This window comes from Bactrocera neohumeralis, chromosome 5 (assembly GCF_024586455.1).
Source record: "Bactrocera neohumeralis isolate Rockhampton chromosome 5, APGP_CSIRO_Bneo_wtdbg2-racon-allhic-juicebox.fasta_v2, whole genome shotgun sequence".
NCBI classification, from domain to species: domain Eukaryota; kingdom Metazoa; phylum Arthropoda; class Insecta; order Diptera; family Tephritidae; genus Bactrocera; species Bactrocera neohumeralis.
Window position 1 is genome coordinate 30,346,662 of NC_065922.1, and position 27,917 is coordinate 30,374,578.

The window sequence follows — 27,917 nt, forward strand, 5'->3', positions numbered from 1 at the left end:
GTTTACGAAAAGGTAACATTAAAAAATTATGTAAAAATAGTACCTATTATTTCATATTCTAAGCAATTTTTGGTTTATTTGGTTTATATTAGGAAGAATGTTACAATTTTACAGGCGGCATGCTGTCTACCACAATGATAAGGGAACAGCGTTTGCGCCACATACATACGAGGGCGGTCCGAAAAGTACTTAGTCTCAGAGAAATTTACTACCGTACTCCGATGAAGAAACTACCGTACTCCGACGAAGAAGAAAAAAATGCTCTTTCACCATAATGACGTACCGGTCCACACTGCCGTCGTCAACACTGTCAAATTGCATTACGAACTGCTATCTTTCCCGTCGTATTCTTCAGTTTTAGTCCCATACGACTCTTCTTGTTTCCTAAACTTGTCACTTCCAGAACGAAAATTTGAGCCTACTTTACAGACCTCCAGAGAACGTATTTTTTGTATGGTTTAAAGATATTAGAGCAACGCTGGGTCAAGTATATGGAGCGAAGAGAAGACTATGTTGAGAAATAAATCGTCATTTCGTCAATTGTCAAAATTTTCGTTTTTTCGAGGTAGTGTAATAACTTATCGGACCAACCTCGTACACACGTAAATATATATGTAGGTCTCGCAAAGCTTTTGCGCTTTTCAGAGTAACAGAAAAGCTCGTGGCATAACACAACTGTTGCTTTGATGGGCTCCAATGGTTGAAAGAAGTTAGAACGCGCATCAGTTGACTGATAACAGCCGCAGGATTCAAACAGGTTGTCGGAGAAATGTTACTTGTGTGAGGCGAAATTCCGTTTGTTTGGCTAATAATAATTAACTGAAGAAAGAAGTAAAAACAAAACGGCAAAAGCGCGGCAAACTTTTACTTCCGTGAATGTGTAGTGAAATTTAAAGAAGTGAAGAAAAAAAGTTTATAAAAACCGTGTGCATTTTTTAAAGAATTGTGCATGTTTAAAAATAGCAGCTAAAAGCTTTTATGTGTGTTACAAATTATTGAAGGATGAATATCATCCTCGACAACGGCACAGGGGCACATACAATAGATGTCTGCAGTATTGATTGGTCTCAGGTGTTTGAAGTGGACACAGCGGCTAACAACATGTACACACATACAGTTACTAGCGCGTAACGGATAAGTACAAGAAGAGTAAGAAAAATTGCTTGCAGATTCATACTTCTGGGCAGGTAGTTCGGTGTTTGAGTGTCACAATCATTTGTCATTATCGCAATTCTTGGCGTTGCTGCACATTTTTGGACCACTTCACTTTCACTACTTTGCTTTGTTGCTGACAGGCGAAGTTAATGAAATTTTTGCCGCAAAAAAATGTGGAGGAGCAGGAATCCGAGCGTGAATGTTAACTGGTTTGGTAGCTGCATTGGGGTTGCTGTTTTTGGATATATTATTAAATTAGTAGCTGTCATTCTTTTTTTGTATGTGTGAAAATTATATAACACCTCATAACATTCGGCTGGGAATTGAGCCAAACCAATTTCTTTCAAGAGATTCTAGGCAAAAAAGTAATTTCTATGCTTTACGAAGTTCACCTCCAAAGTCAAAATATTTGTCCACGAAGACTCGAAATTAGTATTTTTGAACAACATATGTATAGTTAGTTAGTAGTTATTAAAAAATTAAATATTGAGTAGTCGAAAAAGTCTTTTCGTCTTTTCATACTTCAACTTATTTTTTTTTATATTTATACTAATAAATAAATAAACAAATATGTACCCTTTACGTATCAAAAGTACTCGTCTTTGAAACCTTATAACATCTGTATCTGTATAAGCTTGATTAAAAAATATCATAAGCCATTGAAATATGTGGAATAAATATATGGCGCTCATAATTTTACATTTTTAGGAACTTACATACTAGTAGGTTGGTTAAAAAAACGAATATTTTGTTTGCTTAGACTTAGACACAGTTAAGAAAGTTTCTCCAAGTATGAGCTATTAATTGCAACGGGAAGGTCTTGCTCCTGTTTTTCTATTTTTTATTATCAGATAGAAAAATTCTAATTTCGCTTCCAACTACTTGAAAAAAAGTCTCGTTTCATATATTATGTAGGAAACTGAATTTTTTGCAACCTGTCCGTCCGGGCAAGCCGTAATTGGAGTAAAAATTGAGATATCTTGAGAAAACTAAGCACTAAAATACGATATGGGACTGTAATTTAGCACAGGGGATCACAGTAGCAAGGGGCACCAGTGGGCTAAAATTTTTTAAAAAGTGGGCGTGGTCCCACCCTCTAATAAATTTGATGTACATAACTCCTAAACCACTTAAGCTACTACAATTTTATTCGCCTAGCGCAAATACTATAAGAAAAAAAAGGTGTGAAAATTTATGAAATCGGATGATGACTCCATTCACATATAACGGTACTGTTAAAAACTACTAAAAACGCAATAAATCAATAAATATATATGACAGAGACATTAAATCTTACCGCCGAGGTCGTATGAGAGGGCTTTAAAGGAGCTGTGGTCAATGGACGATGGGACCAGTTTTAGGTAAAATCACATATCTCGAAACCCGACCAAACCGATTTCAACCAAATTTGGTGCGTGAAATTCCTCTGACATTTTTATGTTACAGTGTGCAAATTGACTGCAAACACGCCTAGTTCTTATATAGAACAATTCTAAATTCCACTTGATTCTTTCAGTTTCCAGTACACAAATCGAGCAGCAATTAATATAATGAGATTAAACTTTGCACGAATAATGACTTAAGTGTAAGCCAACTTATAAACAAAAATTGTCTAATTCCAAAAAAAACTGTTCAAGCCCCTAGGTACAGAATATTTAGACCCCAGTACCTATAGACGACCTATTATTGAAAATATCGTTAAATATGCGAGATATATCATTTAAATTCAGAGATAATCCTTTCCGGATAGTATTATGTCTGTGTCTATATACCTAATAACAAGATTTTCGAACTCTCAGTTGACTTTATACCGCATATATCAGCCAAAATGTGAGTTATCTTAATAAAGTTTAGAGAGCATGTTTTTCTTATAACAGTACATAAGTATTTGCGCTTAGAATGAATAAAATCGGGTGAAAACCTATTGCAAAAAAAATCATTTTAAATCGGAAAACTCATAGTTTTGTAGGAAATTTACTGCTCTACAAAATGCTCTTTTATAATTATACCCTCAACAGGGTACATTAAGTTTGCCACAAAGTTTGTAACACCCAGAAGGAAGCGTCGGAGACCCTATAAAGTATATGTATATATTAATGATCAGTATGTTGAGCTGAATGGACTTAGAAATATCCGTCTGTCTGTCTGTCCGTTTGTATATATACGAACAAGTCGCTCAGTTTTTAAGATATCGTTTGCAAACGTCATTTTCTCTTCAAGAAGCTGTTTATTTGTCGGAACTGCCGATATCGGACCACTATAACATATAGCTGCCATACAAACTCAACGATCGAAATCAAGTTCTTATATGGAAAACTTTCACATTTGACAATGTATCTTCACAAAAGTTGGTACAGGTTATTTTCTACGATAATAATGTAATATACGAAGAAATTGTTCAGATCGGTTAACTATAGCATATAGCCGCCATACAAACCGAACGATCGGAATCAAGGGCTTGTATGGAAAACTTTCGCATTTGACGTGGTATCTTCACGAAATTTGACATGGATTACTGCTTAACGTAATAACATAATCTTTTAAAAAATTCAGATCGGACTACTATAGCATATAGCTTCCATACAAACTGGACACATAGTTACTAAAAGAAATGCATCTGTGAAGGGTGTATTAGCTTCGTGCAGGCAAAGTTAACGTTTTTTCTTGTTTTTCAATTATGTTTAGCGACTAACTTCGAAAAACTGATAAATTACTTTTTTGGTTTGGTCTAATACAAAGAACACTAGTCAATTTTGCCATATGGTGATATTTATTCTCTTGCACCTCGTCTAGTTACTTAGTATTCAAGTTAAAACCTATTTTAAAATATATGGTATTTAAGCTGAATTAACCTGAAAGGAGCGGAATAAATCGGTGTACTGGTAAACGTGGAGAGAGCCGTCTCTGTCCCATAAAATCTATTTTTTCTCGGAATTGCATTTTTGAACTAAGTAAAGAACTTTTGAAAAAGAATTTTTGAAAAATCTAACACGTCAAAAGTTCCTTATCCTTTGCATTTTAATATACTTGTATGCTGCAAAAGCATACACGATTATCGACTCGAGCTAAGAAATCGCTGAAAAATAAACATACACCCGCTGAATATAAGCAATGTGATGGAAATATGTCATCGTGGTCAAGGGAACAATTCTTTTGTTCAAATGTGCCATCTGAATTAATTTAGACGCACCAAAAATTAATTAAAGATCCAATTAGTATTAATAGTGATGAACGTAGACTTCCTTTGCATTAAAGAGACTATGGTAAGTGTTAAATGAACTTGTGAAACGCTAGCTATAGCAACAAGATAAAGAAGAAAAAGTCACAAAAATGTAATCATTAACTCTCAAACTCGTGTTTACTGTCAAAATTAATGAATATCTTGTTTGTTGACCTAAACGACTTCTTTGTTGAACTTTTCCATCATTAATCGAACGAGCCATAGTTTTTCATGCAACCTTTTTGCTTTTGTTACACATTTCTTTTCCTCTTTCCTCGCGCTTTGATAATTATTTCTTTCGGTGCTCTTTTTGGTTTTTTTTTTATTATGAGGAGAACTGCTTTAATTAATTAAAATGAGAAAAGTTGAAAGTATACTCTGTTCTTCGGACAGCTATAAGGAAGAGCTTGCTCTATTTTTAACTGAATGTAACTGGTTATGGAAATATGTTTGGTATGTTTTTCAACAGATAACGAAGCGTATAGCAACTCCAAATAAGTTAAAACTATATACATACATACTACATGATTGTTTTTTATACTCAGAAGATTGAATCTACAAGCTTGGCATGAAGCTTTCAATAGACAGAAAGAAACTTCGGAAACCCTATAAAGTAGTCTGTAGTAAATGATCAGCGTGACGAGCTGAGTCGATTTAGTCCTGTCCTACTGTCTGTGTGTATATACTAGTTCTTATAGTACCTTCAGTTTTACAGATATCGATCTGATATTGTACACGTCTTTTTCTGCCTGAGAAGCTATCATCATTCCGATTCATGTTTGGAAAACTATTTTATTTGACGAAATATCTTTTGGAAATTTTTGGAACTACGTTAAGTAATAGCTCTGGATGCATTGGGTAAAGAAGTTTCTCAAAAAAACTTAAAACTCGATATCTTGTCTATTTGTACATTTAACTGTTAATATAAATTAGTATACACGAAGATTTCAATAAAACTCCATTTGCACTTTTTAGCGCTCTTAAATTATCTAACCACTTTTATATTCTCTAACTTTGCAATTTCGTTTTTAAATGTCGTCATATACTCAAAAACTTTACTACTTAAAACATTAAAACATTGGGCAGTTAAACACATGTGTATGTATGTATGAATGCTAGTCTGTGTATGCAAATTATTTTGTATTTACGGGTATGAGGTTATGTCTGTTTGCATGTACCAGCTTAAAGTCTTTTTGCGATAACGGTTCACCCATGGCACACATTTGCACTATGATATAATAAATTAAAAGAAAAAAGATAACTAGGTAAAGTAATTTGATCCAACACATAAGTATATACAATATATCAACATAATAGAAAAACCCGTGCAGGAAATTCTAGAACCATCGAGCGGAACTATTTGCAAGGAAATATTACTAAACGTATATGTATAAAAGAAATATTTTCTAATACGGTACAGAATTCAGTCGAGGAAACGTTATGGAAAAAATCTTAAAATATACGAGTAATCTAATTTCCATGCATTAGTTCGATAGTAGTTTTATCGGCATTCCCTTTCTTGCCTTCAACAAATATCTCTTCTAACCTTATAAGACTCATTGTGTGTCCTTTGGAGTGGATATTATAATTTCATGAATTATTTGAAAATCAGAAGACTCTAAAAGTGGCGGTCTAGTCTCTGATTTGCAGTGGTAAGGAAAATTTGAAAACAAATTATGTTTTTCCGATATAAGTTTTGAGTGGATTCATTTATGTAGATCCAAAACATTATCGAAAATGTGAAATATTGAGAGTCTCTGCTTTATCTCTAATGATTACACGTATAACTGAAATCAATTAGGTATTCATGAAGCACTAATGCTGCCGGAAGGTATGAACCGGTAAAACGTATTTCGTGGAATCGTAATAAATATCGTAATAATATCCTTCTTAACTATTTTAACATAACTCCCATCTTACCCATATTTATATAGTCAATAAGAGATCTAATAATATCATCATAATTCTTAAACGATTTAGCAAAAAGGATTTAGGAAAAATCCAAATTTCATTGGTTCAGATAGGCCGACCAGTTAGATTTTTATAGACAAATTAGAGTTGTCCACTTTTCAAACTTTTAAGTGACCAAAACATTTTAAACTATGAAAAATCTTCAAAAAGTATACAAATAATGTTTGCCAAAAACATCTTATTAAGAAGATTTAATGTAATGTATGTATGACTCCCTATCGTGCGACTTCTTTAATTAAGCTGCAGAACTTCATCGAGCAGGTACAATCTTCTATAAGAGTATATAGCTGCTGGCGTACGCCGATAATATTAATATCATTGGTCTCAACAACCGTGCGCTTGGTTCTGCTTTCACCAGAATGGATAAGGAACCGAAGCAAATGGGTCTCGTGGTAAACGAGGGCAAGACAAAATAATTGAATTTTTCAATCTTACCTGCCTTTAGGTTTAAACCACAGCCACCACGAATCTCCCCAAATCAGAGCAGATTGGAGCGAACTTCAAGAGCTAACTACTCCCCGTGGTACCAGACTCAATGTCCGGTCAGATCTTGTAGCTTTTGCAGTTGAGCACCCAACAAACTCAATGACTGGTGACATTTGTCGCTTGAACTTCAAATGTCCTTCCATTAGAAGGAAACTCAAAGTCTATAATATCATTTCAAGCTGAGTATTATAGCACTCTTTCTGACAAAGACTATGCGGCAACCAGATATAGTTCATACGGATTTTAATCGCCTCTTACGACAGGCATACCTTATCGCGGGCAAATTCCACCCCCTGCCCGCTGGGGGAGCTCACTGTTGATAAGTAAAGTCCTTTCTTGACTAACAAAGGGCAAACTCTTAAAGTCACTCATTATTCTCGCCCTGCTATGTGGTGCAGGGGCATGGACAATGATGAGTTGACGTTACGAGGTTTCGAGAGAAAGGTTCTGCAGGAGATTTATGGTCCTTTGCGCATTAGCCATGACGAATACTGCAGTCAATGGAACGATGAGCTGTACGAGATATACGATGACATTGACATAGTTCAGCTAATTAAAAGATAGCGGCTACGCTGGCTAGATCATGTCGTCACTCCAGCTCTGAAAGTTTTCGACGCAGTACCCGCTGGGGGAAGCAGAGGAAGAGTAAGATCTCCACTCCATTGGGAAAGACCAGGTGGAGAAGAAACTGGCTTCGCTTGGAATCTCTAATTGGCGCCAAATTGCGGTGTCTACGCCAGTAAAGAAGAAGAAGAAGATGTATGACATATTAAACTCGAATGTCAAGATTGAGTAAATCTCAAAGAAACTGTCGTAATAAAGATGACAGTATTGTGAAAGCTAAAAGTATAAACATATCTTATAGCCGAGTTGTATGTTTACAGCTTAACTGAGAAGTAATTTCCGTCACCGTTATTCATTTTTTGAAGTTTTAACATTTACTGATTGATTCATCATAAGTGAACAAATAATTTGCTTTTATTCATGCATGCAAATGTCATATATATGCACATATACTCTTATGTGTTGATTTATGCTTTCTTTAGACTGTCATTTGCGCTGAGAATAACCAAAAATTTAATACGGTTGCTGTCAAGAATTTGATGTGCCATCAGCTTTGGGGTGTGTACATAAATCATAACATAAATTTGTTATAAAATATAAGTCGCACATATTAAACATCCAAAAATATGCTAACGGAAGAGGAACATATTATTGATGACAGAATTGAGTAGAGAAAAGCTAAATTATTTTGTACCATTATTAATCAGACCAATGGTGGTAGGAAGTATGAAGGTATAGTGTCAGTAATCTGAAGAAAAATTATTAATTAATAATTAAATATTTTATATATTATATTTCTGTCATTTTTAGTCCCAATAAACATTCTAGATGAAAAATAGAAGCACGGGTAACATTAGAGTTAGGGACACACGACCGTTTGCAAAGTAGGTCATCCTCTATTCGATTTTTATATATCAGTCTGTCTTTATATACATTGGAAGAAAAAAGCTCTCGGAAATTGTACTTAAATTCCTCGCGAAAATAATATTTAAAAAATGTATTTTGCTAGGACTGTCTTTAATTACTATGCCAAATATGAGGGCGATATGTCAACCACTTTTTTACAGCAGCTGCTTAAGTCGGTACACCTCTATAGTGCGCTGCGATTTTTACAAAGGAAAAATATCAGACAAAGAATTTGTTTAAATTTTGTATTTCTAATCAAATTTAGTGAGTGGAATGTTGGAAAAGGCTTACGGTGATTCAGTTTTATCAAAGTCTTCAAAAATGGTAGCGAAAGACATGCTCGTTCTGGCCGAACTCAGACGTCTTCAACGGATGAAAGTAATAAAAATGTGAAGGATGTGCTTAAAAATCGTCAGACAAGTATTAGAGAGATGGCAAGAGAGCTCGACATCTTTCGCAGGTCCGTTTGAATGATTTTGAAGAATGTTTTGAGTATAAAATGCGTTCTTGCTCGACACGTCCAGATAAAGCTGAATTTTTTTTTGAAAAAGGGTACAATTGTGATCGAGTTTAAAGCCGAAACGCAATGAAAACCATCGATAAGACAGAAAAAACTCAAATTAATCAAAGTAGCTTAATGGAACACAATTGGTTATCACTTGGGAGAACGGCCAATTTTAAGCAGGTGCCCCTGTGTCTCCATTTTCAAACAATCAACCAATGCAAAAACATTCTTAAGGGGTTCTATCGACATGCTTCTACAGACATTCATTCATGTATATTGAATATAATTTAAACTTTTTGTCCTTTGCACTGGTCATTGCCCTGGCAGAATTTGAAATATAAGCTTATTGCTCCCCAAGAATGCAAACACTATAATTAGTATTGTTGTCACTGAGTTTCCTGGCATTTACCCCTAACTGACACGCCCACATATTCACACCAACGTATTTGTAGGCAGACAATTTTGCGGTCCAACCATAGAAAAGTTGCCAAGTCTGTGGTGCTGTTAGTAGGTGGTGGCAGCAAGAGCTTTTACCTTAGAGACCGCAACACCTTTAATGACCGAGTCTCATGTTTCATTATGTGTACGTTTGTACTGCAAAGCTATTTATAACTTTTCTGTACTTTTGTCGCAAATTTACACATTAAAAGGTTATATATAAAAGATAATATATAAACCACATTAGACGAACTGTAAACATAATAGGCTTACAGGCATTATAGTGAGTATGCAGTTACATTAGGGTGTATCTTATTTTACAAGTTATTTTTTGTTTCGCCCCTGAAGTTTCAATTTGTGCCCAAAGCAAACTTATGAAACGCAAACAAGCTTTTTATTTTCCATTTAAACAAGTGCCTTATAAATTCTGTGTTGCTCATACGACATGGTGTACTGTATGAATGTTCAATACAATTGACGTATAACTCGTAAAAGAATATTTGTGGAAAAAACTAATAAGACACATAGCTTATAATTTTGTATTAGAATATCTTTTTTTTCAAAATTGTAGATTAATTTTTTTTTTGAATAAAAAATGGCACATGGGAAAAGTAACATGAGGCACTAAATAAATAGAAAATAAAGGGTTTGTTTACATTGGATAATTTTTCTGGGCAAAAACTGAAACTTCAGGGAAAGCCAAAAAAATCAACTTGGAAAATAACGAACACTCTAATATATATACATATACATAAATAAAATAATAACAGTTCAGTTATCCTTTGACAGACTCTGCCTTTTTGCCATCTCACAAATACATATGTATGTACATTAGCTTGTGTAGCATATAGGTAGATATCTATGTTTGCACAATGCTGACGCGCCTCTGACTAGACTATAAATTAAAAATTATCAAAGTAAACAGTTATCTGTTCGTGTCATCGACACACATTGTTTAGCTACAGTTTTGGTTGTTGTTCTTTTAAATGAACTCTCAAGATTAAGTTACATTTTTAAAGTGAGCAGTAGGATTAGAAGATGACAACTTTTAATTACCAAAACTAATTACAAAAATACGTTTAAACATTGCCTTAATTAAAACATACGAAATAAACAGCGACTAATCTCTAACGATGCTGGATCTCGGCAGGCATTATCTGCTATTTTGGATATAAGAAAATTATCTCACTCTCATGTCTGTAGAAAAATACATGGTAGCAAGGAGAAAGTTTAGCCTAGTCCATCGATTATTGTCCATATACATAATATAATTAATTTTCTTGGTTTTAAGCAGAAAAATGTACTATATGGGACACTTTTCTTCGGAGTTATTCCTGGAGATCGGTTACGGGAAAAGTTCATTCATCCAAATAACGTAATATGTATACATATCGGGTAGTCGAAAAAGTCTTTTCGTATTTCTAATCTAACTTCAACTTATTTTTATATATATATATATGTATACTAATAAATAAATAAACAAATATGTACCATTTTGTTCCACAACTTTTTGCCATTTTTTCGCTAGAGACATTATTCCATCAGTGTAAGTCGAAATTTCGAAATTTCCAGAACGGAAGCGAGGTAAAAAGAGGCCAGAATTATGGGCCGACAACTCTTGTTTTTGCATTACGATAATGCACCGTCGCTACTGTATTTTACCACCGTATTCACCTGATTTAGCTCCGTTTCTGGTCAAAAGGGATTTCTTCAAGGGGGACGACATAAATTTAGAAGAACAAATTAAGCATTTTAAAATTGTGAACAAAGCCTTATTATTTTTTGCTTATAGTAGTACTATATGCAGTTTAAAGTCAGCCTACAGTTCGCACAATATTATATTAGCTATATGGGGACTAACGGAAATATTGATCCCATTCAAACTGATTTTTGGCTTACGCACATATTATATTATTATCAGATAAGGATTTCCTCTTAGTTTCTATATCACAATTTGACTTACATTTTCGATTAAAAGTTCGCAATGGGAACTGGTGTTCATATATTCGGTACCTGGGGCTTGAAAAGTTTTGGCTTATATAGTTCTTGGTCATAAGCTGGCAAACTTCAAGAAAAGTATTCGTGCAAGGTTTTCTCCGGAAACATTGAATGACCCTTGATTTCTTTACTGAAAAGTGAAAGAATCAGGTGGGATTTAAATTTTTTTCGCACTGTAACATAGGTAGGTGAATTTATTTGAAATCGGTCGAGCAGGTCTCGATACGTTGTCAAATTCTAACAGCGGCTGTTTTTCTTATGATCGCGGGTGTAAAATTTTAAATTTTTGATCGTTTATTTATGTATTTATCGCGCTTTTACTACTTTTTAACAGACGTGTAGAATAGAGTGGACGGGGTTATCATCAGATCTAAATTTCAATAAAATTAGAACGTTACAAAATCGACACACCTGTTATGTTTATAAAGTTAAATCACAATTTTAAAAAGTATAAAAATTAATAAAATTAGGTACATTTAAAGGTATATATTTTAAAATTTTCATTTTTAGTACAAAATCAAAATATATTTCAATTGCAACACAATGCAAACCGATGTATGTACATGAGGGCGATTACTCATACGCCATGTATGCTCATGTGTCATAGATAGAAAATTTCAATTATTCGAATGCACAAAACAAATTTTCGTAGAAATATGTGCTTGTTGGCAAATAACCAAATTACGTGTAGATAGTTAGAAAATTGTTCAAGCATAAAAAATCTAGTATAACCGAATTATTTGCTGGGGTAAATATTGGCAAAATTTTGGTTATGAAAGCTTTATGGGAAAGTTCAATAATGAAATAGTAAATTTACGGCAAATAATTGTATAGTTTTATAACGAATATATACTATACATTAATAGAAACTATGCACACTGTACAATACTTTTAATTTTCTAAGACCTCCCTTAGTGATTATTTCAGGTCTCAACTCAAAGCACTTTTCCGGTTTAGAATAAACAACAGGACTAGTTTAGAAATAACAAAGCTCAAAAGTAAGTTTGAAAAGCGTGCTATCGCACACACATATATATGTATATATGAATGTATGTGTATAATAGGCAAACGTACTTGGTCAAATATGGACCGTTGGCGCAGATTAAACAATTCCAATGATGGGCAACCAGAAGTATTTGAGTAATTGTGCACTTTTCCAGCTATCGGTAACGATAAAGTGGCGCTGTGCAAACAATAAAGTTGTAAATAAACGTAAAATAAACATATCGTATTAAGTAGAAAAACAAACACCTACTGACATACAGATGCGTATACGAATAAACATCTATATTGTAGCCCGAAGAAGGAACACATTGTACAACAAAAATTGGTTAAGTGTTGCATCTGTTGCTACTGCTATTGAGAACTGCTTGAACTACTTAAACCAAAGGAAATTGCCGCAGCGGCAGTAAATGAAGCAAACTTATCAGAGCATTACAGTTAACCCTGGTATGGGGTAGATAATTTAAGGTTTTGTTGATTGAGTTATAATTCGGGTAGATTTTATGGCCGCTATTGGAAATAGTTGATCTTGACAACATCTGATTCAACAAGGCAGAGCTACGTGCCACACAGCACCGGCAACAACCGAAGTATTGCGAGAAAAGTTTGGAGATTCGTTTATTTCAAGAAATTGTGACATTGAATGATCTCCAAGAAGTTATGATTTAACGCCATTATACTACTTCTTGTGGGGTTATTTCAAGTCTATGGTCTTTAGCAATAAACCAGACTCTCTTCAAACTTTATAAGTCAATATTGAACATGCTATTCATGATATACTACTCTATTTAGTGGACAAGGTACTCGAAAATTGGAAAACCGAATTCGTTACTGCAAAAGAAGTCGTCGAGGCCATTTGAATGATTTTATATTCAAAACTTAATTGCAACGATTTTACTTTACACTTAAAAAAGTTTGATTGCCTCTTCTTTACTCTGAATATATTGTTTTTAGTTTTGAGTACTCTAGAACTGCTCTCACTATTCAAGGGTTAATAGTACACAATGTCACACCGTGCACCGGCACAATGTGGCACTAACAAGTGTCCAATCCATAAGTATGAAAGAAACGCACCAATAACTAAAGTTATACATACATACAAACATATATGTATATATATACATTCATATGTACATAAACATTTCTCATGAAGTATGCCAGAAGTTCGAGCGGCATCTGCGTGCTATGCTTCCTGTTGTCACTGTAATTTAATTGTTTAAGGCAATTGTGAGAACAAATAAACTAAGGTTATGCATGAGAGGAGCCATGCTACTGCTGTGAAAATTCGTTATAATGACTAACTATTTCAGTTCTTGAACTCAAACAAAGTAATAAAGATTTTATTACTTCTCTTAGGAAGCAAAATAGAATAATGTTACAAAACTTGAATGTAGAAATAAGCCAAGCAGTGGCAGAGTGTAATCTAGATGAACTTATGGCTATTGAATCTCAACATGATAGCTAAGTTTTGAGATAGCTATAATATTTTAGATTTTAAACTTCTTCAACATTGTGGATTTTTACAAACATTTTTAATTAGGTTATATGTATAGTAAAAATTATTGGTTGTAGGTTTGTCGTGTAGGCGCCGGAACGCAGGCGACCACACTTAGGCCAACATTAGACCCATTGTGCCCCCGGGAGGTAACAAATTTAAATATTATACAGCAATTCCATGTATTCGGTAAAATAGCTCTCTTAAGTTATAGTATTGGGAGTCGCGGACTATGTTCCTTCTTATCCGGTTGAAGGTAGGGCATTCGCATAGATAAAGTTTTAGCATCTCATCCTCCTCCGCGCATACCCTTTAATCGTCGAATTAATTTTTTCCGTTTTTGAAGGTCGGATCTTAAGGGTAGGTGCCCTATGATGACTCCAACAATGTTGCTAAGCTCCCTTTTGTCTAAAAATAGTAGCCATTTGGTCTGTCCACCATCAACACTATCCCAAAGTAACTTAGTGGAACCCTGTGTTGCTTGTGTTCTATGACGTGAGGTGTTCCTCTATGGTCCACTGCCCCTTGAAGGAGCTGAATTAGGACAGCTTAGAGGAATTTTCGTCCAGCTTTTTACGAGCGGGCCAACTTATCTGTCCTTTCATTTCCTTCTCTGCCTATATGACCAGCATGACCTAACGAGATGAGACTTTGAATTGGCACTACGGGTGACCTTAATTGCCGATTGGCTATCCACTAGAAAGTTTATGGACTTGCTACTTAGAATAGAATCCCGGTTCGCACCTTCTGTTACGCCCACAATTTCGGCCTGAAACACCAAATTGTAGTCATTTAGTTTAAAGCTGTATTCCATGTATGAATGGATTACTACACAAAAAGCTCGCCCTTATATGAATATGTAGATTTCACCGTTCGAACTGTCAATGACAGAACCATTGGTCCAAACTTCTCTATTGGGGAATGAAAACGATATGTTGAGTTTAGCTTTTAACAAAGTTAATTAAAAAGGTAGAGTATGATGACCTAAAATCATAAGCCGACCAGCCGGCATTGTCTCCAACTTCACTTGAATGTGTATTGAGCGGATGTCAAGGATAACCTCCAGAGCCTTTGTTGAAGTAGTTTTCATTTCTGCCATAACCCACAGCAAACAAGGATAAAACCGAGATATTTGACCGAGCTGGAGAGTGAAATAGTTCTACCCCTTAATTAGGGAAGATTGAATTGAAAATAGTTCGTCCTTCCTGTGAAGAGACAGATTTCGGTTTTCTCCGAATACCAGTTAGTCCGTGGCGGAAATCTCAACGGCCTTTTCTATGCGCCGAGATATGCGATTAAGATTCACCCGGGAACAAACTGCAGGTAAACTTAAAGCTCCCCTGTCAAGGAAAAGTAATTATTCTTTGGTCAAGGTGACGCACAGGAAGGGGGATAGCATGGTTCCTGCGAGGTGCCAAAAGTGATCTGGTGAGTGAATTTTTTACCTTGCCTATCGTATATGGCTTGTCTATTGTTTAGCAAATGACTTAACCAGGCCAACAGGTTCTAATTAATGTCAAAAGAAGCAATAGTCTATAGAAGTGCATTCGTGCTACCGTTATTGCATGCATCTTCCTTGTCAATAAAAGCCGTTGCTGTGGATTTTCGTTTTTCTAGGCAACTTTCGATTATCCCCACTACCTCATGTAGGGCGGTATCAACCGATTTGCATTTGATATACGCCAGCTGCCTGATGTCCAAACAGTTTCATGAGGTATCTCGTTTGATAAGATCGTCGCAGATCCTCTCAATATTTTTTAGTAGGAAAGATGCCAAATTTCGTGAAAATATCTCTTTAAATGAAAAAGTATTCACTTGAGTTGAGTGTGCAAGGCATCTACCATAAATGCTAAAGCGATCCGATCTGAAACATTTTTTCGGATATTACATTTTGCTTTAGACAATAACTAATGCCAAATTTCGTAAAGATCTCTCGTCAAATGCAGAAGTTTTCTATGCAAGCACTTGATTTTAATCGCAGCTTCTTTGGGAGAACGGAGGGACTAGTTCGCATAGACGGACAGACAGAAATTTTAATTTTTTCGTAAAATGGTCTGCCAAAAATATGTAATCACTTACTTTTTTCTTTATGGTTCTTCTTGGTTTTTTCACTTGGAATAATATTGTAAGGAATATTGTTATAATTATCTATAAACGGTAAGTGAGAACAAGGCTTGGTTTATTTAATGGGTTATTCTGGTTTAGAAATTCTAAAAATCGATTTTTTACATATTTTTATAGTATAACCCTTCAAGATAATTTCCCTAAGAGGATTTTTCGAAATTCAAATTATTTTCCGAGTTACAGCTCATTTTGTGTCTCCGACTCCGACTGCGCGCGACTAGTTCTCAAACTTTAAACTCGTTTGTCTCATAGCTACTTTTCTAGAAACGGTGTGCATGATATCTCAAGTTCTACTCAACCGATTCACATGAAATTTTACACAGAACTTTCTTATACATTATAGTATCGCACTACAAAGAGCTTTCGGAAGATTTTTTTTTTAAATTCCAAACCACAAAAAAACAGGGAAAATACGAAATTTTTTTTCAAACCTCCACCATTTTGTAAAAAAAATATATTTTTTTTTTAATATTTCGTAGTGCGATAACTACACTTTTACTCTTCACGGATTTCGCATAAATTTTCATTTTAGGTCACGGAAAGGATTTACTATATTCTACACACCAGGACAAGCCATTGTTTCATCAGTCTCTACTTCGCCGACCTGCAGTTTTTTTAAATTTAATGTGATTGGAAGGTCTTTTTATTCCGTTATATAAGAATTTTGCTTATTTTTCTTTGGATTAATATCAATGATACATCATTTCTTTAAAGTGGGCCTGTCTTTAAAAAAGTTATTCACAATTCGTTACAAGCTAATTTATTAATAACTTTAACCGTAAATACTTAAGTTTGATAAAAAAAATATCGGCGCTACCAAGACATTTCGCGGCTTCTATGTACTATATATGTAAGTAAAACAATAAAATTTGTGTCTTAATGTCATTCTGACCAAGTTCGAATATTTAGCGAATGTATGAACATAAATAATTTAATATCGGACTAAGTCCACTTAGATTGTTAGAAAAAACATAAGCCACTCAAGTAACTACCAAGCACTAAACCAATGGCAACGAATGCTTTCACAATCCCATAAGCAGGCAAGAGGATAGTGAATTAAGCAGAAAAGTTGGTTTGATGGAAATTCGTGCATTCTTCGCATTAATTCTTAAGAAGAAACTGAGCGGGACTCACATAATCTTATGTCATAGATAATCTGCTTATAGACGTATTTACGACTTTGTAAACCACAAGTAGTTCCGCTGAGAGCAGTGGGGTGTACTTTTAGGTAAAGACATACATATATAAGAAGCGAATGCGACTTGAAACATTTCACACGACTATTCAATGCATTTTACCTAGAAAAAGCGGAATGAAATTAAGTGAAAACGGCTTAATGCACAGATAAATAAAATACTTTGTAATACTTGGAATCCACGCCGTTGATGTGCGCATAACTGACAGTGAGTTTGGCAACTTTTAATGTAAAACTCTTCACTTTCACAAGTTTTACCTTACCACACCTTACCTTGTGTGGTGCACGACTTCCTCAAACACTTTATGCTGAGCTTCAATCAGTAAAAAAAATTTTGTGTAAAAACTTTTTATAGTTTTTTCATTTTTATTTCTTATACTGAGAAAAGGGAAATAAAACACTTATTTAGAAGAAATCTTGAGAATGTAACGATGCTTGTATAAAATAACCCAAGCAAAGAAAGTACTCGTAGTATGCAAACCAGTGAGCAATAATCACTTGCTTCTTGGGAAACACGAAATTTCACAACAATTGTGCAGCAAATAAATTATGGCTATACAAAAAGGTAAGGAAAAGATTGAAATTGAATTTGAATTAGGCATAATTAGTAGATTTTAAATCAACTGAACAAATTTGACTCGGACCACAAAACGACTCCCATGGAAGCTTTTTTTTACGACGATTTTTGACTGGCCATTTTTAGCATGGAAAAAAATTTAACAACGAGTTTAAATAGAAAGTTCTGTTTCCAATGGAATACCGGCTACGACATCATTGAAAAGTTTGCAGTAGCGATCAGGGAAGTCTACTTTATCATGAACATAAGTATTTGATTGGAACAAAGTATTCAGTGAAGGTCGTGAACTTATCGAAAACTAAAAGTTAATCGGAGGCTAAAGCTAAATATAACCTAACGTATGTAATTTATTATATACATATACGTTAGATATTTGATAGAGCTTCTCCTCTCATTTAAGCCGACCCCGAACCATTTGTCGGAAAACTTTTTCATAGCAGAAATATACTCGCTCCATTTCTTGTCGAGGGACTATCACTATTGCAAAACAAATTTCAATGTTGTTTAGACCAAAATCGAACAAAAGGTCGACCACTAAATTTTGTTATTTTGTATAATGAGGGCAAGACGAAATATTTCATATCATCATAAAAACAAGAAGTCGCACTTGCAACTAGGCCCCCATCACGGTTGACATCATAACTTGTCGTAGATAATTTTGCGTCGAACTTAACAAATAATTTTGCCAACAGGTACTTTGTTCGGACGGAGTAGGCAATTGAGAAGTAAAGTCCCCCCTCGACGAACAGACTGAACTCTATAAGTAACTCGTTATTCCCATTTTGCTATATGGTGCAAAGGCATGGACGATGACAACGTCGGAATGGTCGTTACGCGTTTTCGAGAAAAAGGTTCTGTGGAAGATTTATGGTTCTTTGCGCATTGGCAATAGCGAATGTCGCATTCGATGGAATGATGAGTTTTACGAGTTATACGACGATATTGACATATTTTCTGAAGGTTATCGGCATTATCCTGTGAAAGACCAGTTGGAGAAGGACCTGCTACACATAATTTCCATTGGCGCCAAACATGTCGATAAAATTTGATTTGGTTCTTTAACGTAATTTCTTGAGGACAAAAACTGTTGAAATTATTTTTATGGAAAGTATTCAATGGTTACATCGAGATCAAATTTAATCGACAACTTGGTCTAATAAAAAAAGGTGACTGAATTTCATAAAACAACATCCTCACATAATTTAATATTCTTGTGGCCAATATTACATATGTTGTATTTTTGCATTATCAAATAATTTAAAAGTTTTTGTTCGCTGGGCAATTGTTTACTTATGCTCTAATATTGTATAGTCATTATGTACTTGCACAAGGCTTTATGGCTTGATATACTTATGTCTATTTGCTTCAGCTTTTGTATTTTACGCATTATCCTAAATTGCATATTAAAATACAAACATGTCGTGCATTATAATTATAGTAAGAGCAACACGAATGATTACATATTCAAAGTTACATGAGATCAAAAAAATTCATAAACAATGTTGATTTTGTTAATAACTAGCCGTGCCATGAACGAATAAGTCATTAGCGTTTCAGAAATAGTCTATTTTTAAGACACGCAAATCTAAACATATTAAAAACCTGTTCATTATAATTATCAGTAAACGACCAAAAAAATTTAGTTGAAATAACTAGTGTACGAATACTTCATTATACCCTAAAAAGGGTACATTAAGTTTGTCAAGAAGTTTCCTACACGTAGAAGACCCTATTAGGTACTATATATTTGTACTATACATATACATTTGTATGTATGTATCTACAGCGTGCCGAGCTGAGTCGATTTAGCCATGTTCATCTGTTTATCTGTCCAACTGTATATTTCGTTCGTAAGTTTTTGAGATATTAGTCGGAAATTTTGCACAAATCTCTGCAAGAATTCGAACATTTGTCAGAATCGTCGACATTGAAAACTCTAGCATATAGCTGCCATACCATCTGTTTTTATACCATTTTATGTTATAACCGAAATAAGCATTTTCTCTTATTTTCCTATATGTGATGTTGTTGTTAGTTTTACCCGAAATGTTGGCGTTTAATTTCCCACCCGAAAATAACCAACAATGTATGCATTTTTTGGTAGCACAAAATTAATCGATTTAATTGAAGTGACGTGGATGCTGTGACTGGTATGGTAAGGTCTATGAGTTTATATGTATGCGTATGTATAAGTATATATCTTATTTGTATATACATATGTGCACATTAAGCTTTTGTATGTACTTACATTGAATTGTGTTTGTGTGGGTGCTAAAATCAAAATTGACAGTCAATATTCTCCATAGAAATTTCATGGTTGCGAACAATGATGCTACAAAATATGAGCAACAAAAGCGTCAAACAAATATGCCCGGAATTCATACATTATATGCTCACACATACATAAAACAAACATACACTATATGTAATATTTATAACTTGATTTGCTAATTCATCAAGTGCTGCCTAATAGAGGCATACAAATAAGCCCTTTCTTCATTATAGAAATATTAATAAATGAATATACATATATTAGTGAATGCGACGTTGCAAAGAAAATAAGCTAAAGGAGTGAGCAAACAGTAATTATGTATGAGAAGAAAATTGAAATATAGGATATGAAATTTGTATAATCGAAGAGTCGATTTAGTCATGTCCATCTGTCGCATATAGCTGTTACGCGAATTACCCGAATAAAATCAAGATACAGATTTTTGTATACCCTTTTAAATTTTACCTCAACTATAAGAAATGCTCCTGTGAAAAGTATTATAGCTTCGTGGCAGCCGAATACGGTTTTTCTTTTTTCATCATTGCTTCTTATAAGACATGAAACCCACTTGACTTTTGACATGTAGTTGAAAAAATTTTATAATTTAACTAAAGGATAACGTATTTAAGTTTGTTGTCATTAATTGCCTATTATGTTTAAGGTTTTGTATTTACTAAACCCCATGTCAAATTTATGAACGAGCTGCCTGTTCAAGAACATGTTGCCTTTCATGTTTTTAGTAATTTTTTTCTGCGCATAATTATTTGTAATATTCCATAGTGTAAGTCTGCTTTTGTACAAAAAAGGAGTAGGTTGAAAAGGTTAGACATTCAAGAGAGAAATAATTGGACACTACTTTGTCGTCATGCATTATTCATCTAACATACCCACTTACCTGATTTTGTTGTTGTTATTGCTGCACAAATAAGCGGGCGGTCTTCATTATTCTTGTTTATTTTTCCACTTTCAGAAGGACATCTTGAGCAACACTAACAAGAAGATTACATTTCCAGTATGTACATACATATATAGTATGTGTGCAATGGTCTCAATATTAAACCAGTAGATAGTGAAGAGGCTCTATGCAAATAGTCACTTTAATTGGTCCATTGTAAATAAAAAAGTATCTGTGGCGTGAGACAAAGTGGTCCTTTATTCGATCAGAATACAAAGAGGAATGGCGATGGCAAATATTGATTATGATTTTTTGATGAAATTTCTTGCACTCGGAGATTCTGGAGTTGGCAAAACAAGTTTTCTATATCAGTATACTGATGGGCAATTTCATTCACAATTTATATCAACGGTGGGAATTGATTTCCGGGAAAAACGGCTGGTGAGTACTTGAAATTAGCGTGTAATATTTTGTTTGATTTCATTGTCTATTTGAACTTTAGCATAGACTTATTTGAAATTTCACTAATTAATTGCATAAAAAACACTAAGAACATTGAATTTTTCACAATAAAATATATTTCACTCACTTAACACTGAATAGTTGAAGAACAGCAGAATAAAATTTAATTTCAAACTGTCAAATATGTAAATACATGATTTGCAGGGTGACTCAGATAATTTGGTTTATGAATGAATAGCGTTATTATTCTATTCAATTAAACTGTATACATATACATAAATATATAAAACTATACTACATACATACATATATAAATGTGTACGTATGAGTATAATTCGAATCCTTTTTAATTTTTTATTTTATTTAATTTGTTCACATTTAAGTGCTTTGTTTTAAACGTTCAACAAATATAGATACATATATTTTTATATTTTCATCTATGTACATATATAATGTCTCTGTAGATATACACATACCGCGGACGAAACCACCGTATCCATCTACAACTCTGGGATACTGCCGGTCAGGAGCGCTTTCGTTCATTGACCACTGCCTTCTATCGTGATGCAATGGGTTTCCTGCTTATCTTCGATTTGACCAACGAGAAATCTTTCCTTGAAATCAGTAATTGGTTGGAGCAATTACGTATGCATGCTTATTCGGAGGATCCAGATGTGGTCTTATGCGGTAATAAATGCGATTTAGAGGCCGTGCGTGCTGTCAGTCATGAGCAAGTGCGTGCACTTTCGGATCGTTATGGTCTGCCTTACATCGAGACAAGCGCATGCACTGGCTTTAATATAAGACAAGCCGTAGAAATGTTGGTGGAACGTGTTATGTTGCGTATGGAGAATGTAGCTACCAATTCCGAATTGTCACGATTAATGACACAGACGCGTTGCATGCCAAATATAAATCTCCCGAGTAGTGGTGGGAATACAGTGCGTTTGGGTTATGGGGACATGGAGTTGACAGAGGAACAACAACGGAGTCGAAATTGTAAATGTTAGAAGATGAAATGCCAGTACAGAGGTCATTCTATTTTAACTCAAAGCTGTTTTGTACAATAATTTTAATAAATGTGTATTTAAATGTGTGAAATAAATAAATTAAATAAAGATGCCAATGTTGTTAAATATTAATATATTATATACAAATTAACTGCTCAATTAATGTAATGTTCGCTCAAATGTATAGATACTATTAAATGTAAACAAAATTGTTTGTAAAGATTTTAAAAAATATATATTTACATACATATACATATATAAATAATTACTATGAAAATATAAAATCCTACTTATGTATTTACAAAAATAAAGTCGTTTATTATTACCATTAAAATAAATAACCCATAGCTAATGTAAAGCCTAATGATATGAAACCAAATTTAAAACCCACTGGTGCTGAAGAATTACGGCTTTCAATCCAATTACGATAGTAGCTAACATTTGTGTAAACACCAGGGAATCCACGTTGCGCACAACCATTGCCCCATGACACAATACCGACCAGCTCGTCGTTACAAACCAGCGGACCACCGGAGTCACCTTGACACGAGTCGGTGCCACCCGTTAAGTAACCGGCACATAACATGCCTTCAACAAGACCGCTTCCATATGAGGCCCTACAAATGCTTTGTTGTATAATGCTTACATTAGCCATCATCAATTCGGTTGATAGCACGCCCTGTGCGGAAATAATAAGTCAAGAGTTTAGGTGAAAAATATTCTATTTAATATATTAATTACATACCGTTGAAGTTTTACCCCAACCGGACACCTGGCATTGACTGCCCGCCGCAACTGAGGAATTACTCAGTACAATCGGTGATATAGTCAAATGGGTTTTATTCGCTGGTAATCCTGTCTTTAAGAACATCAAACCAACATCATCACGCATTGTATCCAAACTAAAGGAGTTCGTATAAGCAATCGAACTGACATCTGAAACAATTGTACCATTGACTTGTTGAAAACGATTTTGCGTGCCCATTACAACTACAAATTCGCTCGCCTTTCGATAACGCTTTTTATCTGAGCTGTAATTAGATAAAATTGGGTCTTTAATATACAAACGAGTATAATGGCACATATTTTAGATGTATGTATGTGTGAATTTAAGTTTCTAAATATACTAGAATTGGCTTAAACCAATGAAATCCATCGAATTTAAAATTTTTTTATACCCTGAACGCTTCAACCGAAGTTTACGTTTTTTTTATATTAAATTTTGATTTGTTAAGATGTAAATTACTTACTTATATAAACAATGTGCTGCCGTTACCACTTTATTTGATCCGATTAATGAACCACCACAGATGTGTCCATTTCCAAATATCCGATCGTATGTTTTCAGTCGTATAGATACTTGAAATTTGGTGCTCGATACAGGTGCCACTACGCCATTTATGATACGTGGATCCAATTTCGAATCACTCTGTGAGTAAGCTAAAAAAATATTATTATTATTATTATTATATATTAACAGCTACATATATAGCAAACGTTGTAGAAGCTTGGTTGTGCTTCCAAAATTTTGTAAGTATCATTCTTCAGCAGTTTATTTAAATAAATTCAAAATCACTATGCTTTTATTAAAATAGAACACTTTCCGCAAAAATAGTTCATTTATAGTCATTTAATTTCAAATCTTCTTAGATTATACAAAAAATCTTAAATATGTTTATTTACAGTGAATCGACACTACCGATAACAGTATTCACTTCCGAAATCGAAACATTTTAAATTTAGTAACCGCGATAGTTTTCAATGACAGTCACTATTCATAGCAATTATTCTATTATATTGAAAAATATTATGAATCAGTTTGACGTAATTTTTACTAACAATTCAAATAAATGGGCAGGTATATTTCTAGTGATCCTCATAACTCAAGTGCGTCAACAAAAGTAGTAAAAATGAAATGTGCGATGTTTTATGCAGCAAATTCTAATTTGAATCTTTCTGGGTCTTAAAAGCTATTTGCACATTTTGCTGCCAATAAGCAAGCAGGATGCCACTACAGGTTATTGAGTATGATAAAAATCCAATAACAGCGTTGAATCATACATTACACAATCGTACATATACAGAATGTATGTATGTAGGTATATATTCATTTAGTATGAAAAATGTCGATGAATGGTTTTTGCCAAGATATTTGCTGCTGTTGATAAGATAGTACATTCAATAAGGTGTTTCAAAAGCATTCAGCTATTGATTATTCGTCATATAATATTGATTGAGTGAGTACTTTTTTTACTCTGAACAGGGCAGAAGGTTACGAAGTGTATAACAACCAGAAAGGAAAAGTCGTAGGCCCTATAATATAGATGAATGTATGTATATGCGAACTAGTTCCACATTTTTTTTTCAGAAATTTCGCACATGTAATTTTATCCGATATCGGACTACGATACTGTAACTGCCTTACAAGTTGACCGTTCTAACCCAAGACCTTGTATAGAAAACTTTTTTTATTTGCCAAGATGTATTCACGAAGGTAAAGGCAAGAATTATTATCCAAGGCAACACTTTAATCGCCGAACATATTTTTAAGGTTGGTCCACTATAGCATTTAGCTGTCATACAACCTGATCGATCAATATCCGGTCCTTGTATGAAAAACTTTTTCACTTGTGAAGGGTATTATAGCTTCGTTTCAAAAATAGTTAATTTTTGTTTCTTGTGTTATCAATTTTCGATTGATCATAATATTGCACAATATATTGGTGATTGAAAGCAGTGGAATTAAATTCACTTATAAAACTTAAGATATCACTTTCTCTATAGATTTATGTATGTATATATGCATGTACATATATTTGAGAATATATATTTTTTACTTTTCTTTTTAAACAGGTGTAACGGTATTTGTTTTAAATTTTATTCCAACTGGTATACGTTAGCACCATTGACTGTTTGTGTTATCTAAAAACTACTAACTTTCTGTTTCCTTATAATTACTAATTCATTTCAGAACACAATTTTTAACACATTTTTCACTTTTTATAAAATTTAAGGGTTGCTTACATTTTTCAAACCCGATCACCAACACAAATAAAATTAAATTCCGGAGTTGCATTATTATAAAATTAAAATATCACTAAGTAACTTCCGAATATGCGAAAAACCAATTATACAGTGGTTATGAATATAACCGCGCGAGGTCCAAATTCTTTATGAGCCACAATTGTCAATCATTTTTCACATTTTTACCAATAGCGGTAAATTATCAAAAAAAAAAAGAACAACAATATTCTATTATCAGCAACAGGCAAGGGCAGGATAAGAGTTGTGATAACAATTCAACAATATTCATGAATATATAGTCAGTTTGCTGATTCACGTACAACAAAAACTTTGTATAATTCAACTACTCACAATATTTCATTTATATATTGTACCATTTATGTAAGTATGTCCAAACGTTTATAATAATTTACTGAAGGCCAAAAATCACTGCTCCAAATGTTATCAGTTTGACAATTAGTGACATTACGTCATATGTATGTATGTATGTAGAAGTGAAGCAATTAGTTGAACATAAATTTATCTCTTAAAGCAATAAATTGTATAAAGATGTATGAATGTATACCTCATGAGTGCTCATATATGGGATTATGTTATTATTATTGTTGACTAAACGATTTTTTTTTTTTTTTAAGACTGAAGATATTAAAAAAATAATTTTTAGTATTTTATTGAAAAGTGTCTTTATTAAAAAAAGAAATGGTGTTAATATACGAGTTTGCAATAACGTTTCATTGCCGCATTGCACTATTTTCAAATATATGTATAGTTATTTTTTACTTGACATAGTCTGTTATACGTGTAGATATGTATATGTTTGCATAAATTTGGACGGATGTTTAATGATCATGTAATAGCTGTTTTGTAAATATTCGAGGTACAAATATAAAATATATAGATAAGTATGTTTGTATAAAATTTTTCAAGTCATTAGCTAAATACAATTCAATTCAACTATAAAATTAAGGCACTTCTTTGCTTAAGAATGTCGGTAACGATATTATTAGAATATATATCGAATTGTGGTTGAACGAACGCTGGCGCACCATGTGTTCAGTGCACATAAAGTTATGCCATATAATGCTAAAGAAGTAATCGTTTTCGATTTGTGAATACACTCTTAAAACTAATTGAAATCGTAAAATGGACAAAACTGTATAAATTTTTCAGAATACTCTCCCCAATATGAAATACTTCATAAATGGATAAATATTTAAATTGTTAAAAAATGTTTCGTTTGTTTTTTATATGTATCCATGTAGACTACGTGAGGTACTATGATGATGTCTAGGCGGTTGGTAGCCAGGCTCCTGCATTTCCATTTGCATAACTAAATTTTTCTGTTCACCGCGTAAATCGTATGCATAACGGGCTTCGCGATGCAAAATCATCGCACCTAAACCGAGTGTAATAAAGGACACAACAGCGACTGCGTAAGACCAACCAAGCACATTGAACTTTGGATACATAAGCCAGTCACGACGGTAGGCACAAGCCCCAAAAATACATACAGCCAGAAATAGTAGTAGTGCTGTCAAAGATTTTAACACCAAAATAATTAATTATAGATGCTCAATAAAGGCAGTTACTTACAAGCGGCCGCTGTACAAAGATAGGAAATTCTGATCATCAGCCATTCATATTGCAGCACACCCTTCAAAGGCAGACGTATTACAACTAGTGCCAACACGCCTAATGATTGGAATGTTAAAAGAAAAGCCAGAGTAACACAAGCCTGTACAGCCATTAACCAACCAGGTAGCAGATACTCTCTAATAACATAGTATTCCTGTAAATATTTGAATTCAATTATTTTGCGTTTGAGAAATATACTGCATAACTGCTTACATGGCTGAAAATATTATGACATCCATTGAATTGCCGTGGAAATTGGTAATATGGGTATACGAAGTTCCTAAAACAATATTCCCATAAGCCCATATTTTTGAAACTGCTATGCGTTTCCTCATACGACTCAATCCAGTACGGCGAACAGAATGCCATCATCAGAAAGAAATAGGCCACAAATGTGACCACTCCACCAAGTACAACACCATCTATATTGAATTACATTTGAAAATTTGTTTTATAATGTTTACAAACGAATTGGTGAATCAGTATTTGGGGCTGCGACTGTTTTAATTAATCAAGCTCACAGCTCTTGTTGGCACTCACTTGATGCACGCGGGTAATCGCCTTTTTCAATGCTGGTGTCCGTCGTGTCTTGCGACTGCTGCTTTGCAAAGTTGCGCATTTCTTTAGGTAAATAATTTATTTATTTTCGTTAAAACACTCTTTTGTTTAACAACAATTAGAAAATGCACAATCGTAAACTACACAAAAACTATTGTCAACACACAAACACAAACAAGAAAACACCGCCCTGATAAAGGTGTGGACATAATGACATTTGTAGACGTCAAATGAAATGTCAATTGGAAGTAAACAGTTGTGCAGCCGCTGTAGTAAGAACAAACTGTTGCGCTGCTCTTAAAAACATTTGTAATTTATATAATTTTTTTAAAAACTACAAAATTATATTGTACTCATTTATTTGAAAATATATGTATGTATTGTTATAATATTATTGTACTAGAATCTTTAATATAAAATTAATA

The 27,917-nt window shown here is 33.8% G+C and overlaps 3 protein-coding genes across 4 annotated transcripts; 1 reads left to right on the forward strand and 2 right to left on the reverse strand.

Moving 5' to 3' along the window:
* The first annotated feature begins 739 nt into the window (after positions 1-739).
* On the forward strand, positions 740-22,383 carry LOC126758886 (ras-related protein Rab-27A). 2 transcript variants are annotated; one of them, XM_050473317.1, is made up of 4 exons: positions 740-1,149; positions 19,672-19,791; positions 20,879-21,244; positions 21,730-22,383. In XM_050473317.1, exons 3-4 carry the CDS (start codon positions 21,086-21,088, stop codon positions 22,273-22,275), a joined length of 705 nt encoding a protein of 234 aa, XP_050329274.1. In that variant the 5' UTR covers positions 740-1,149; positions 19,672-19,791; positions 20,879-21,085; the 3' UTR covers positions 22,276-22,383. The 2 variants fall into 2 exon arrangements, with proteins under 2 accessions (XP_050329274.1, XP_050329273.1); XM_050473316.1 differs by lacking the exon at positions 19,672-19,791.
* An 89-nt stretch (positions 22,384-22,472) lies between these two features.
* LOC126758882 (trypsin alpha-3) lies at positions 22,473-25,957 on the reverse strand. Its single transcript, XM_050473310.1, has 4 exons — positions 25,300-25,957; positions 23,526-23,715; positions 23,021-23,306; positions 22,473-22,954 (listed from the first exon to the last, which is right to left on the reverse strand). The coding sequence occupies exons 1-4, from the start codon at positions 25,349-25,351 to the stop codon at positions 22,604-22,606; spliced, it is 879 nt and encodes a 292-aa protein (XP_050329267.1). The 5' UTR covers positions 25,352-25,957; the 3' UTR covers positions 22,473-22,603.
* Positions 25,958-25,989: 32 nt separating this feature from the next.
* LOC126758885 (uncharacterized) lies at positions 25,990-27,686 on the reverse strand. The gene is made up of 4 exons (XM_050473315.1): positions 27,475-27,686; positions 27,148-27,356; positions 26,893-27,088; positions 25,990-26,830 (listed from the first exon to the last, which is right to left on the reverse strand). Exons 1-4 carry the CDS (start codon positions 27,551-27,553, stop codon positions 26,544-26,546), a joined length of 771 nt encoding a protein of 256 aa, XP_050329272.1. The 5' UTR covers positions 27,554-27,686; the 3' UTR covers positions 25,990-26,543.
* Positions 27,687-27,917: the final 231 nt, after the last annotated feature.